This window comes from Schistocerca cancellata, chromosome 4 (assembly GCF_023864275.1).
Source record: "Schistocerca cancellata isolate TAMUIC-IGC-003103 chromosome 4, iqSchCanc2.1, whole genome shotgun sequence".
Lineage (NCBI taxonomy): Eukaryota > Metazoa > Arthropoda > Insecta > Orthoptera > Acrididae > Schistocerca > Schistocerca cancellata.
The window spans coordinates 919,546,723-919,560,467 of NC_064629.1; the positions used below are offsets into that span (position 1 = coordinate 919,546,723).

At 39.8% G+C, this 13,745-nt stretch overlaps 1 protein-coding gene across 1 annotated transcript in view; it reads right to left on the reverse strand.

The window, feature by feature from the left end:
• LOC126185091 (SH3 domain-containing protein 19) overlaps window positions 1-13,745 on the reverse strand; it is a 100,029-nt gene that overhangs the window by 18,381 nt on the left and 67,903 nt on the right. The window contains exon 5 of the mRNA XM_049927891.1: window positions 11,806-11,883. Coding sequence (XP_049783848.1) covers window positions 11,806-11,883 — 78 coding nt within the window. The remainder of the gene's footprint in view (window positions 1-11,805; window positions 11,884-13,745) is intronic.

A 13,745-nucleotide genomic window follows, 5' to 3' on the forward strand; every position in this document is an offset into this window, starting at 1 on the left:
GTGGTTACCAACTGTCAGGCTACTATTGTTTTATTATTTGACACACACTTTACATTGTACTCTCACACTTAATGATTGTATAATACACTTATATATAGATATGTTTGCACAACTGGATGCTCAGTTTATTATTTGGATTTCAGAGGTCATGTGTTCACTTGAAAATGGCTGCAAGCCTCAACTGGCCAACAGTGGTTTAAATGAACACTGCTCTACAAAAATAGACAGTCTCAGCAGAAAATTGTTGTCTTTCAATAAATTTCAAATGACTATGGACCTAGAAAAAACAATCAGATACCCTCACTGGTATTGTATTCAGGTTTCAAGACAGTTTATTGGTTATTTCGAATATTTCACCACTCTGTCTACGTTCTATCATTGATCTGCCTCCAAGTAAAGCTTTTTTCCATTTCAGTATGCTGTCCTTGGTCTGCAAAGTGAACTATCCTCAGGGTCATGATATGCAAACCATATCAAGCTACTTCCTGGGCCAATATTGTAGTCTTGCTACCTTTTCTGTGGATTTACAATCTTGCAGTGTTTAAATATTATGCTCTCTTATCTTCATTTTTCTGTTATCTTTCCTTTCACTTTTTACTATGTTGGACTGTAATGCCTACTCAGTTATCATTACTACCTAGTACCAAACAGTGTATGTACTTTAAACAGGCTGAGGTCCTTTTGATTATCATAGCATCAAAAACAGACTAGATAAACAATTATCCTGACTGGGCTAGTGAAACAGAGGGTACTGCAGCATGTGCATACAACTTCTTCTAGCCAACTTATTCAAACTGTTAACTGTGCCCTTTTTACTACTACTACTACTACTACTACTACTACAAACTAACTAACTAGCTTGCTTACATGTTTTTAAAACAGCATTTCTTTAACTTCTAAAAATTTTGGGCAGTAGTAAATTCCCACCACCATGCACTACTGAGGAAACTAGTTCTATTATGTCACCAATCAAGAACTGCTTTGTTAAATGTCAGATCCATGTATGGATGTCATGGCATACTGAATGAAGGAAAGAAGGTGCCACACAGTGTGTGAAAGAAACAGTGCAGAAATTAGATAGAACAAAAAAAGAAGAACAGTAAGACAGGACCGTCAAGTTTCAATGCCACATTGAGATTGCAGTCATTACAGGCAGAGCACTAGTTCAGATGAAACACTTAAGAGTAAGGAATAAACTATGGCTTTATTCAAGAAAGTATCTAGTCACTTGCTTAACCCATGAAGTACCAGTGTCCTCTTTTGAGGACAGAGCACATATTTATGTATAAATACACAATAAATTATTAATTTGTAACTATTACTGTTCTACGTCATTTGTTAATGCTTTTTATAACAAATGTATGCTTACAGGAAATTGAAAGCAATAAATCCTACCATTAATTGATTATTGAATACTAAGGCACACTTTTCATTATTACAGGTATTTACTTTATCGACAATTTAGTAATATTTGAAATATGTGGCAAAGATCTTTTTGTGATTATTTATAGTCCACAATGTGTCTTTTAAACTACTTGCATTGTTAGCACAATTGCAGTTATTTTCATTGTTTTCCAGTGTTATAAAATTTGGTGTACTTGAAATAGGACACTGGGACTTGGTGTTATCATTCCAGTTATTTGTATTGCTGCATGTTCGAATATGAAACTCTGCTACTGCTGATGTATTTTCTTTTTAGAACATGGTAATTTTATCAGATTTTGTTGCTGAGGTAAGTAACGACCCCTCTTTGATGTTACCCATTAGTAAATAATACAGTTCCAAATGGACAGAGATATTTACACATTCCCTTTTCTGTAGTCTGTGCTAATGTATTATTCTTTCATTTCACTTTATTTTATTTCATTTCATTTTATATAGATTATAATGGCCTTCAGACGAGATAGATACCTCACTAACAAAGAAATAGAAGAAATAATAAAATGTGACACATTCTATAATGCGGTGTCAGATGATCAGGACCATATTGATATCACCATATGTCCTCCTGAAGTAGACTGTATGACCAACGAAGAAGAAGGTCCAGATGACATTACTGGAACCGAGTAGCCCTAAACATGCTGGACTGCATTGAAAAACCCGAGAATCATTGTGTACACTTTGACAATTTCTTCACTAGTAGAGATCTTCCGATTCACCTGAGAAATTTGGGTTTTCGAGCAGCTGGGACTATCAGAGAGAATCGAGTTGGTGACAATGATACCACTACTGAGCAGCAATGAACTGAAAAAGACAGTTCGAGGAAACTATGACTATCAGTGCGACAGGAATGGTGATCGATGGTGTTTGATGGTACGACAACAGATGCGTTACAATTGGTACAAATTTTGACAAAGTTGAACCTTTGGGAGCAGCTACGCGGTACAGTAGACAAGCAAGTAAGAAGACACAAGTGCAACAACTTGCCATTTTGAAGTCGTATAACGCGTACATGGGAGGTGTTGACCACCATGACTGGTTAGTTGGAAAACATGCAACCATAATTAGAGGGAGAAAATGGTACTGGGTCCCATTTACACGTATGCTGGAAATGGCCCTCGTAATGCCTGGCTCTTCTGCAGACTAGTACATGGGAAAAATGCACTGGATTTATTGGATTTCAGACGTGCTGTTACAGTTACATACCTGAAATTGGACACTAGAAGACCGAATATTGGACGTCCAATGGAATACCCATCAAGTCAGTTGAGAGTGATACCAGACATCAGGTTTGATGGAATTGGTCATATGATTGACAAAAGAAGATGTGTAAGAGCTAAATGCAATGGGAAACCAAAAACATATTGTGTGAGATGCCGTGTAACACTGTGTATGAAGTGTTCTGTACCATTTCACAAGAAATAAATAGTTCAGACTTGAATACAGTTTAGCATGCTATACGATACTGTTAGATCCCAGCGTCCTATTTTGAGGACGGCCATTATATCAGCATGTATAAATATTTTTTGGCTATTTTTGTACTTATTGTGGTTCATACAGTATGTACATTATAATTAAGGAATAAAAAATTCAATTTAAAAAAAAATTAATTTGGGACTTAATGGGTTAAAATGATTTAAGAAAATAATGAAAAACCTAAAGCAGGGTGGTCAGATGGGTACCTGAAGCCATTCCTCATGTATCCAAGTCTATTTATTGTCTTAACCACTGAGTGACCTCACTAAGTACATATCAAAGCACTCTGAAAAATATGTAAATATTTTCATTGTTGTGATTCTTGAGTTTCTCCCGGCGTATTTGATAATCAAAATATCCACGGGTATGCTGCCGGTCTATAGTGTCCAACGGGCACAATATTTCGGCGATCAAACATGTCGCCATCATCAGGTGAACTGACGGACTGAGCTCCTGTGAACGTGCCGGCACGGAGATCCGTACGCTATGGCTGCTCAGAGGGAACTGGGTTCGGTCGCGGCGGCGGCCGATTTAAATACCCTCCGCCCGCGGCGCGCTCCCTCCGCCGTCCGCGCCCAGCGCCACGGTCGCGCGGTGGAACAGATTGCGACGGCGTCTGAGATGACGTCGGTGTGATGGCTCTGTCCGCCGTGGTCGTCACAACTATACGTCTGCTCGATTTACTCTTGATTAACCCGATCGCTGGTTCCCAAGCCTTGCTAAGATTATAGCCACAGTCCCGGTTTATGAGGTCGTCATTGGTGCGAATTTCGATGGCCTCTCTAACAACGCTGTCCCAGTATCTCGACGTCTGTACCAGAATCCTCGTGCGGTCATACTCCATGGCGTGATTTTCCGACAAACAATGTTCAGCGACCGCCGACTTGCTCGGATACATCAGTCGAGTGTGCCTCTGGTGTTCACGGCATCGATCCTCGACGGTACGCATCGTCTGACCAATATACGACTTGCCACATTGACACGGAATCTGGTACACGCCGGCCTTCCTCAAACCGAGGTCATCTTTGGCGCTCCCCACCAGTGCACGAGTTTTATTTGGAGGACAAAACACAGTTCCGACCCGGTGTTTCTTCAGAATGCGGGCGATTTTCCCCGAGAGTGCGCCTGTGTATGGAATAAATGCAGTGCCTACCTCCTCCCTCGTGACTTCATCCATCTCAACAAGTTGTGCTGCAGTGGTTGGGCGGAGAGCACGTTGAATCTGCCACTCTGAGTACCCATTTTTTCGAAATACAGTTCTCAGATGTTCCAATTCCTGGGGTAGACTCTCTGCGTCAGAGATAGTGCGCGCCCTATGTACTAGAGTTTTAAGTACCCCATTCCTCTGTGAAGGGTGGTGGCAGCTGTCTGCATGCAAATACAGATCAGTGTGCGTAGCCTTCCGATACACCCCATGACCTAGGGTGCCGTCAGCCCTTCTCTTGACCAAGACGTCAAGGAAAGGTAATTTACCCTCCGTTTCAGTCTCCATAGTGAATTTGATGTTGGGGTGTATGGAGTTTAGATGTGTAAGGAAGTCAAGGAGTTTATCCATACCATGTGGCCAGATAACGAACGTGTCGTCCACGTAACGGAAAAAGCAAGTAGGTTTCCATACGGATGACGACAGGGCTTCCTCCTCGAAGTTCTCCATGTACAATACTTCCACGTATTTTTCTTTTTAATGGAGAATACTACGAACAAACGGAGGGAGTCGCCATGGGTAGCCCACTCTCACCGGTGGTAGCGAATTTGTACATGGAGAACTTCGAGGAGGAAGCCCTGTCGTCATCCGTATGGAAACCTACTTGCTTTTTCTGTTACGTGGACGACACGTTCGTCATCTGGCCACATGGTATGGATAAACTCCTTGACTTCCTTACACATCTAAACTCCATACACCCCAACATCAAATTCACTATGGAGACTGAAACGGAGGGTAAATTACCTTTCCTTGACGTCTTGGTCAAGAGAAGGGCTGACGGCACCCTAGGTCATGGGGTGTATCGGAAGGCTACGCACACTGATCTGTATTTGCATGCAGACAGCTGCCACCACCCTTCACAGAGGAATGGGGTACTTAAAACTCTAGTACATAGGGCGCGCACTATCTCTGACGCAGAGAGTCTACCCCAGGAATTGGAACATCTGAGAACTGTATTTCGAAAAAATGGGTACTCAGAGTGGCAGATTCAACGTGCTCTCCGCCCAACCACTGCAGCACAACTTGTTGAGATGGATGAAGTCACGAGGGAGGAGGTAGGCACTGCATTTATTCCATACACAGGCGCACTCTCGGGGAAAATCGCCCGCATTCTGAAGAAACACCGGGTCGGAACTGTGTTTTGTCCTCCAAATAAAACTCGTGCACTGGTGGGGAGCGCCAAAGATGACCTCGGTTTGAGGAAGGCCGGCGTGTACCAGATTCCGTGTCAATGTGGCAAGTCGTATATTGGTCAGACGATGCGTACCGTCGAGGATCGATGCCGTGAACACCAGAGGCACACTCGACTGATGTATCCGAGCAAGTCGGCGGTCGCTGAACATTGTTTGTCGGAAAATCACGCCATGGAGTATGACCGCACGAGGATTCTGGTACAGACGTCGAGATACTGGGACAGCGTTGTTAGAGAGGCCATCGAAATTCGCACCAATGACGACCTCATAAACCGGGACTGTGGCTATAATCTTAGCAAGGCTTGGGAACCAGCGATCGGGTTAATCAAGAGTAAATCGAGCAGACGTATAGTTGTGACGACCACGGCGGACAGAGCCATCACACCGACGTCATCTCAGACGCCGTCGCAATCTGTTCCACCGCGCGACCGTGGCGCTGGGCGCGGACGGCGGAGGGAGTGCGCCGCGGGTGGAGGGTATTTAAATCGGCCGCGACCGAACCCAGTTCCCTCTGAGCAGCCATAGCGTACGGATCTCCGTGCCGGCACGTTCACAGGAGCTCAGTCCGTCAGTTCACCTGATGATGGCGACATGTTTGATCGCCGAAATATTGTGCCCGTTGGACACTATAGACCGGCAGCATACCCGTGGATATTTTGATTATTTTCATTGTTTCTTCATATATGTTCAGCTGCAATATTGTGAGACTATTTCATATAAATACTGAAAATGATTTTTATAAATTTTATATACATACTGGCAATGTTAGAGACATTGCATTATATAGGGTGATTCAGCTGCATCTACCACTATTGTTTTATGCAACCCACAATGTTATATCTGGCCTTCACATACCACATACTAGATTTTCATAGTTTCTCTGTATTAAGTAAGAACCCTTAAGATATCATGCAAATGGTCAGCATGTTGCCACATCTTCAATTACAGAAATGTATTATAATTGTAAAAGTGACTATCTGTATCATAACATGATATCACAATTATAATCTGTGGAACTTGCAAATCATTAACTACTGAATAATTAAAGAGTGGTCTTACAGCACCTAGCACTACAGAGAATACAGTAATAATCACATAAGACATAAAATGTTTTATACCTGATTTTTGTTACAGTAGTTATTACTCAAACGTATTTGCATTTCACAGACCTGCAATTTGCATTTCACAGACCTGCATAGAAGTACCCACTGCCTATGGCATAAAGGTGCTTAAACATGTTTGGGCATAAAAAGAAACTAGTAGTCTACATAATAAGCAGGCCTGCATTCCCCCCATTTAACCTGCAAACAGGACTGCCATTAGATGTTAAAAAACCAAATAATGATTTATCAACTAAGGTTTCCATCAGGGTTGCATATAATATTTTTGTAAGTGAATATTTTCGAAAATTGTCTTTCATTTTCAAACCATTATCTCTGTTAAAAAATAGAATTTTACTAACAATACATGAAATACAATTTTGTACATACAGATTACAATAGTGCAACAATATTTTATGACGGGATGCCTACATTTTTACATCAGAACAACATGACAAATGTAGTTTGACTGCATTACAATTGTACTGGTACATTCAAAATTCAGAAGGCATCTTGAGTTGTTTATACCTGAAAATTTGACAGGTGCCATCAGTTGTTTATTTTGTGTCATATGCTCTGGCTCTCAAGAGATCATAATGTTACAAATAAATACAAAGAGACTGTCGTTGTAGCTAGGCTCAATACCGTTTCTTCCAAATCCATCAAAAACAAACGCAAAATAATTTTATTTAAAAAAGTGGATAAAGTGTCACTAAAAGCCTTCCTAAGAGACAATCTCCATTCCTTCCGAACTGACTATGCAAATGTAGACGAGATGTGGCTCAAATTCAAAGATATAGTAGCAACAGCAATTGAGAGACTCATACCTCATAAATTGGTAAGAGATGGAACTGATCCCCCATGGTACACAAAACAGGTCTGAACGCTGTTGCAGAGGCAACGGAAAAAGCATGCGAAGTTCAGAAGAACGTGAAATCCCGAAGATTGGCTAAAATTTACAGACGCGCGAAATTTGGCATGGACTTCAATGCGAGATGCCTTTAATAGGTTCCACAACGAAACATTGTCTCGAAATTTGGTAGAAAATCCGAAGAAATACTGGTCATATGTAAAGTACACAAGCAGCAAGACGCAGTCAATACCTTCGCTGTGCAGTGCCGATGGTACTGTTACCGACAACTGTGCCGCTAAAGTTATTGAACGCAGTTTTCCGAAATTTCTTCACCAGGGTAGACGAATGGAATATTCCAGAATTTGAAACATGAACAGCTGCTAGCATGAGTTTCTTAGAAATAGATACCTTAGGGGTTGCGAAGCAACTCAAATCGCTTGATACGGGCAAGTCTTCAGGTCCAGATTGTATACCGATTAGGTTCCTTTCAGATTACACTGATACAATAGCTCCCTACTTAGCAATCATATACAACCGCTCGCTCACCGATAGATCTGTATTTACAGATTGGAAAATTGCGCAGGTCGCACCAGTGTTTAAGAAGGGTAGTAGGAGTAATCCATCAAACTACAGACCTATATCATTGACATCGGTTTGCAGTAGGGTTTTGGAGCATATACTGTATTCAAACATTATGAATCACCTCAAAGGGAACAATCTATTGATATGTAATCAGCATGGTTTCAGAAAACATCGTTCTTGTGCAACGCAGCTAGCTCTTTATTCGCACAACGTAATGGCCGCTATTGACAGGGGATCTCAAGTTGATTCCGTATTTCTAGATTTCCGGAAAGCTTTTGACACCATTCCTCACAAGCGACTTCTAATAAAACTGCGGGCCTATGGGGTATCGTCTCAGTTGTGCAACTGGATTCGTGATTTCCTGTCAGGAAGGTCACAGTTTGTAGTAATAGACGGCAAATCATCGAGTAAAACTGAAGTGATATCAGGTGTCCCCCAGGGAAGCGTCCTGGGACCTCTACTGTTCCTGATCTATATAAATGACCTGGGTGACAATCTGAGCAGTTCTCTTAGGTTGTTCGCAGATGATGCTGTAATTTACCGTCTAGTAAGGTCATCCGAAGACAAGTATCAGTTGCAAAGTGATTTAGAAAAGATTGCTGTATGGTGTGGCAGGTGGCAGTTGACGCTAAATAACGAAAAGTGTGAGGTGATCCACACGAGTTCCAAAAGAAATCTGTTGGAATTCGATTACTCGATAAATAGTACAATTCTCAAGGCTGTCAATTCAACTAGGTACCTGGGTGTTAAAATTACGAACAACTTCAGTTGGAAAGACTACATAGATAATATTGTGGAGAAGGCGAGCCAAAGGTTGCGTTTCATTGGCAGGATACTTAGAAGATGCAACAAGTCCACTAAAGAGACAGCTTACACTACACTTGTTCGTCCTTTGTTAGAATATTGCTGCGCGGTGTGGGATCCTTATCAGGTGGGGTTGACGGAGGACATCGAAAGGGTGCAAAAAAGGGCAGCTCGTTTTGTATTATCATGTAATAGGGGAGAGAGTGTGGCAGATATGATACGCGAGTTGGGATAGAAGTCATTAAAGCAAAGACGTTTTTCGTCGCAGCGAGATCTATTTACGAAATTTCAGTCACCAACTTTCTCTTCCGAATGCGAAAATATTTTGTTGAGCCCAACCTACATAGGTAGGAATGATCATCAAAATAAAATAAGAGAAATCAGAGCTCGAACAGAAAGGTTTAGGTGTTCGTTATTCCCGCACGCTGTTTGGGAGTGGAATGGTAGAGAGATAGTATGATTGTGGTTCGATAAACCCTCTGCCAAGCACTTAAATGTGAATTGCAGAGTAATCATGTAAATGTAGACGTAGAAGGGCAAAAAAATTATTGAATTTCAATTTGGACTGTTCATTCATCAATATGTCTGTCTCCTTTATCTTCCATTTATATATTTCCCATTCTTCAAGTATGTCTTACCTCATTCCTCTGGGTTCTACATGCAAAATGTTCATAGTATTTTTAACACTAACCGCTGTATGTTTTGTCTTCGCAAATGACTGTCTAAAGCAGTCTTGTTGTTTGGGTCGCCATGTTCCCTGTATCCGGATATAAAATTCCAACCAGTTTGGCCTGTATAAAAACAATCACATGTTCCACATTGTAATCTATACACAGCAGACGCATAATACTTTTTCCAGTTTTATGTCTTAGTTTAAGCCTAAACTGACCTGCAGTTTGAAAAGCTTTTTTGTACTGCTTAGGAAAAGTGTGTACTAACTTCTCCATAACACTGCCACTATATTTCAATGTAATAACGGATGGCTCGAACCATCCACCACAGTATTTAAAAAAAGAAGAAGAAGAAGAAGAAGAAGAAGAAGAAGAATTTCTTTGCTATGGTAGCTTACCTATGTAAGTTTCCATAAGATGAAACCTCAAACAAGTAGCAGTAGCAAATAGTTTTAAGAGAAGCTTTGTTACACACATTCTATATTTAAATAAATAAATAAAAAATACCAACACCATCACATAAAGAAGTAAAAAAATTAATTTAGAAATATTACAATGAAAGAAATAGAAGACATTATATTATCACTAAAAAATAAAAATTCGGTGGGTTGGGATGGGATACCTGCGAAAGTAATTAAATCAGTGTACAAAATAGTAAGTCCTCCACTAGCTGAATTAATCAACAAATCATTTGAAGAAGTTGTTTTCCAGAATCATTAAAATACGGAGAAATAAAACCACTTTTTAAGAAAGGGTCAAGAGAAGATACGGGGAATTATTGTCCTGTGCTGTCAAAAATTTTCGAGGAAGTAGCTGCTATCCAAATCCAAAACTTTATTGTATCACAGGGGATTATTTCGTGCAATCAGTTTGGCTTCCAGCAAGGGAAAAATACACAGATGCCATAAATAATTTAATAGAAAAAATTAGCACAGCTCTAGACAAAAACAGTAAAGTAGCCAGAATTTTCTGTGGCCTGACAAAGGCTTTCGAGTCCATAAACCATTCCTTACTAATCCACAAACTAGAAAACTATGGTATTAAGGGTACAGTACTTCAATGGCTTACTTCTTAGTTATCTAATAGAAAACAAAGAACGATCATCTCTTCAAATGGTGTAAACTACCATTCAGACTAGAAAACAATAGCACAGGGTGTCCCACAAGGTTCAATCCTCGGTCCAATTCTCTTTCTATAGTATGTCAACGACTTACCATTAAACATAAATTCACCATCCATTCTGTTTACTGATGACACGTCTGTCTTGATAGAAAGCGAAGAAACAGAAACGATTCCTGATAGATTCACTGGTACATTAGACAGGCTAGAGTCATGGTTCCAGTTAAATGGTCTGAAGCTTAACATATCAAAAACAAACTTGATTCAATTCAGAACCAAACAGTCAAAAGACCAGGAAATTAGTATAAATCATAAAAGTGAAGAATTAACAGAAGTGAATTCTGCCAAATTTCTAGGTCTACACCTCGATAAGAATTTAAACTGGAACACACATATTGAGTACTTGTGCAACAAACTGGGTAGCTTTGCATATGCCCTGCATATATTATCAAGTGCTACTAACATGTCCACTCGGAAAAAGTAGCATATCTAAGTTACTTTGAATCAGTGATAAGATACGGCATTATTTTCTGGGGGAGCTCCAATAATATATCTCGTGTACTGAAGCTCCAGAAGAAAATTATCAGAAATATGTGCACTGCACAGCAAAGAGAATCATGCCATCCATTATTACAGAAACTAAAAATTTTGACTGTCCCCTCCCTATACATATACAAGCTAATGATATTTTTACACAACAAAGTGGAACTGTTCATTAAAAACCAATTTGATCATCCATACAGTACAAGAAATAAAGATAATTTTATGCTTCCTGCCCATAGATTGAATATATGGGCATGAAGGTCTACAACAAACTTAAAGGCAAAAACATTCTAAACATGGAACTAGGGATACTAAAAAAGTTACATGATATTCTTATACACAAATGTTATTACTCATTAGAAGAGTTCATGGAAGATGAACTGATAATTTGAGCAGAATCCAACCCCAAATTAGCATTATATTGTGGGAAAAAAAGATCACTATCAAGAAAGATATTTACCTATGCTGGAAAATAAGAAAATATAGATACTGCTACATTGACTAAATATAGTTTTAAAAATTATTATTAGATTCTAGTTTGTAATTTTAGATGTGTCTCCTGTACCATAATCACATGATTTGTAAGTGTATGTTATGAGACTAATAAATCACAATTCACACTTCTAGTCAGAATTTTATAACTAGATACAAGGAACATATAAGACCAAACAAGAAAGACTGCTTTGGGCCATCATTTGCGAAGCACAAAACCTACAGCAGGTAGTACTGACAATACTACGAAAATCTCTCTGTATATAAACATCAATACATTACTTTTCATAGTTTAGGATATAAAATGTACAAAAAATGGAAGTCTTACCTTGAATGATAAATCATCTGGATGGGGAGAGTCATAGTCAAACAAAGCTACTCCATGTGGTTTGTTTTGATTGTCAATCTGAAATACACAAACAGATGTTAATACTTTTCTGCAGCCAAAATTTCTCTAAATCCAAATATAACAGCAATGCTGCAAATGAATAACAAGATATATCAAAGAGAGGAAATATCATGACACACACTAAAAACAAAAGTCATAAGCAATCTGATAATGTGTGCTTTACTGTATCTACTGTTCAATAAGTATTTGTTTCATTAAACTAGTTTTTGGCTTGTTAGACCACTTTCAGGCTACAATAGTGTCAGAAACTCCAAGTAGTTTTGTGAGTCACACTAGGTTATAATTTAATAGCATTAGTGAAATGGTTTAGTTACTTTCAAGTAGCAAGTTCATTACCAGTGCAAAATGTGTGGGCCCAAAATTACAGAGTAAAGAATGAGTTAACAAAAGTTTCAGCTTACAGAATCCAAGAAAAATAACATCATAGTATAAAAAACAGCCTGACACCAGTATATATGTTAGCCAGCTGTGGGCTACCACACTGCCAGATGCAATAGACAGAGTGAGTTCACATCTATCTGAAATATGTAGAAAAGCTAAAGGTGTCGAAAGAGTTAATAATGGCAGGTTGTAGAGGTAGACACACACCATCCCACATCAATCAGGTAAGACGCTTTAAAGCTGACTACTGGACACCACCAAATTACCCAGCAGCACTGCATGTTCAACACACTAATTTCCTCCAAGAAACCACATTCCCTCATCAGTAAAAGGGGGCAAAACTCCTTTAAATGCTTATCCCCACAGAGCAATGCCATATAGTTATTATCTGGGCTCAAGGCAGCCTGTAGGTGTCACTGAAAAGGAGTTAGAAGAATGATAGTGCCAAAAACTACCAGACTCAGGAGAGGGTACAGTGTGAAGTCACTGTATTGGTTGGTGATGCCAGTCATTTAGGATAAATAACATAAGCTGTTACCATTATCTGACAATCATCCTTGTGTCTCACTAAAATACTACAGCAGTGCTTCCATGTGGTGAAACCACGTACATGGCACTCATTCCTCATATCTCGCTTTTCCATATAGCTCCACTCCACATGGACAGAAGTTCCCCCTCCCTCCCCCCCCCCCCCCCCCCACACACACACACACCATCACGTGGACAAACAATTGTCGAGTGCAAGCCAAGTGGTGCTTGGCCATACCATGTGGCTAAGGAAACATGGCAGTGAAAAATATGACAATGCAGTGTGAAGTATAATGGTGAGTAAAGGCAGTGCTCTGCTATGCGTAAATGGGCTCAGCTGCATGGCCATACCTGCCAATCTGCAAATGTCATCATGCGAGGCATTATCAGTCATCTTCGGCAACTTCCATTGACATATTTAAAGTTGTTTCTCTCTCTCTCTCTCTCTCTGACCAGCATGCATGCCCTTGGTGCAACATACAGCCTCTACACATGAGAAATGAGACTGCTTCCATTACTAAGGAACAATCTGTTGTGGCATATTAGTGCCCGACTGTTTATGGCTCTTTGGGACTGGTCTGCATCCTAACAGTCCGAAAATTTGTATCTACATCTATCAACACAACAGGAATGGAGAACAGCTTGCAACACATTTCTGAATCTCATTTTTCATGACACTGCACAGAAGCTCTGTTGTAATACTAGAACACATAAATAATAAACAGCTCATCCATTATCATAGGGTTGGTTGGGAAGCTGAAAATTGTCTCAGCATACAATACAGTTCAAGGATAGAGACAGGCATGAAAAATTATTGCTTAGTAATGCATTTTGTCTAATTTCACTTATGTTGATGTGGTACATACCTGTATTAGATGGTACAATAAAATGAAGCAATTATGCTTTAACTCAAGTGTCATCATTGTATCCATGTTCTTCCCCTTTCCTAA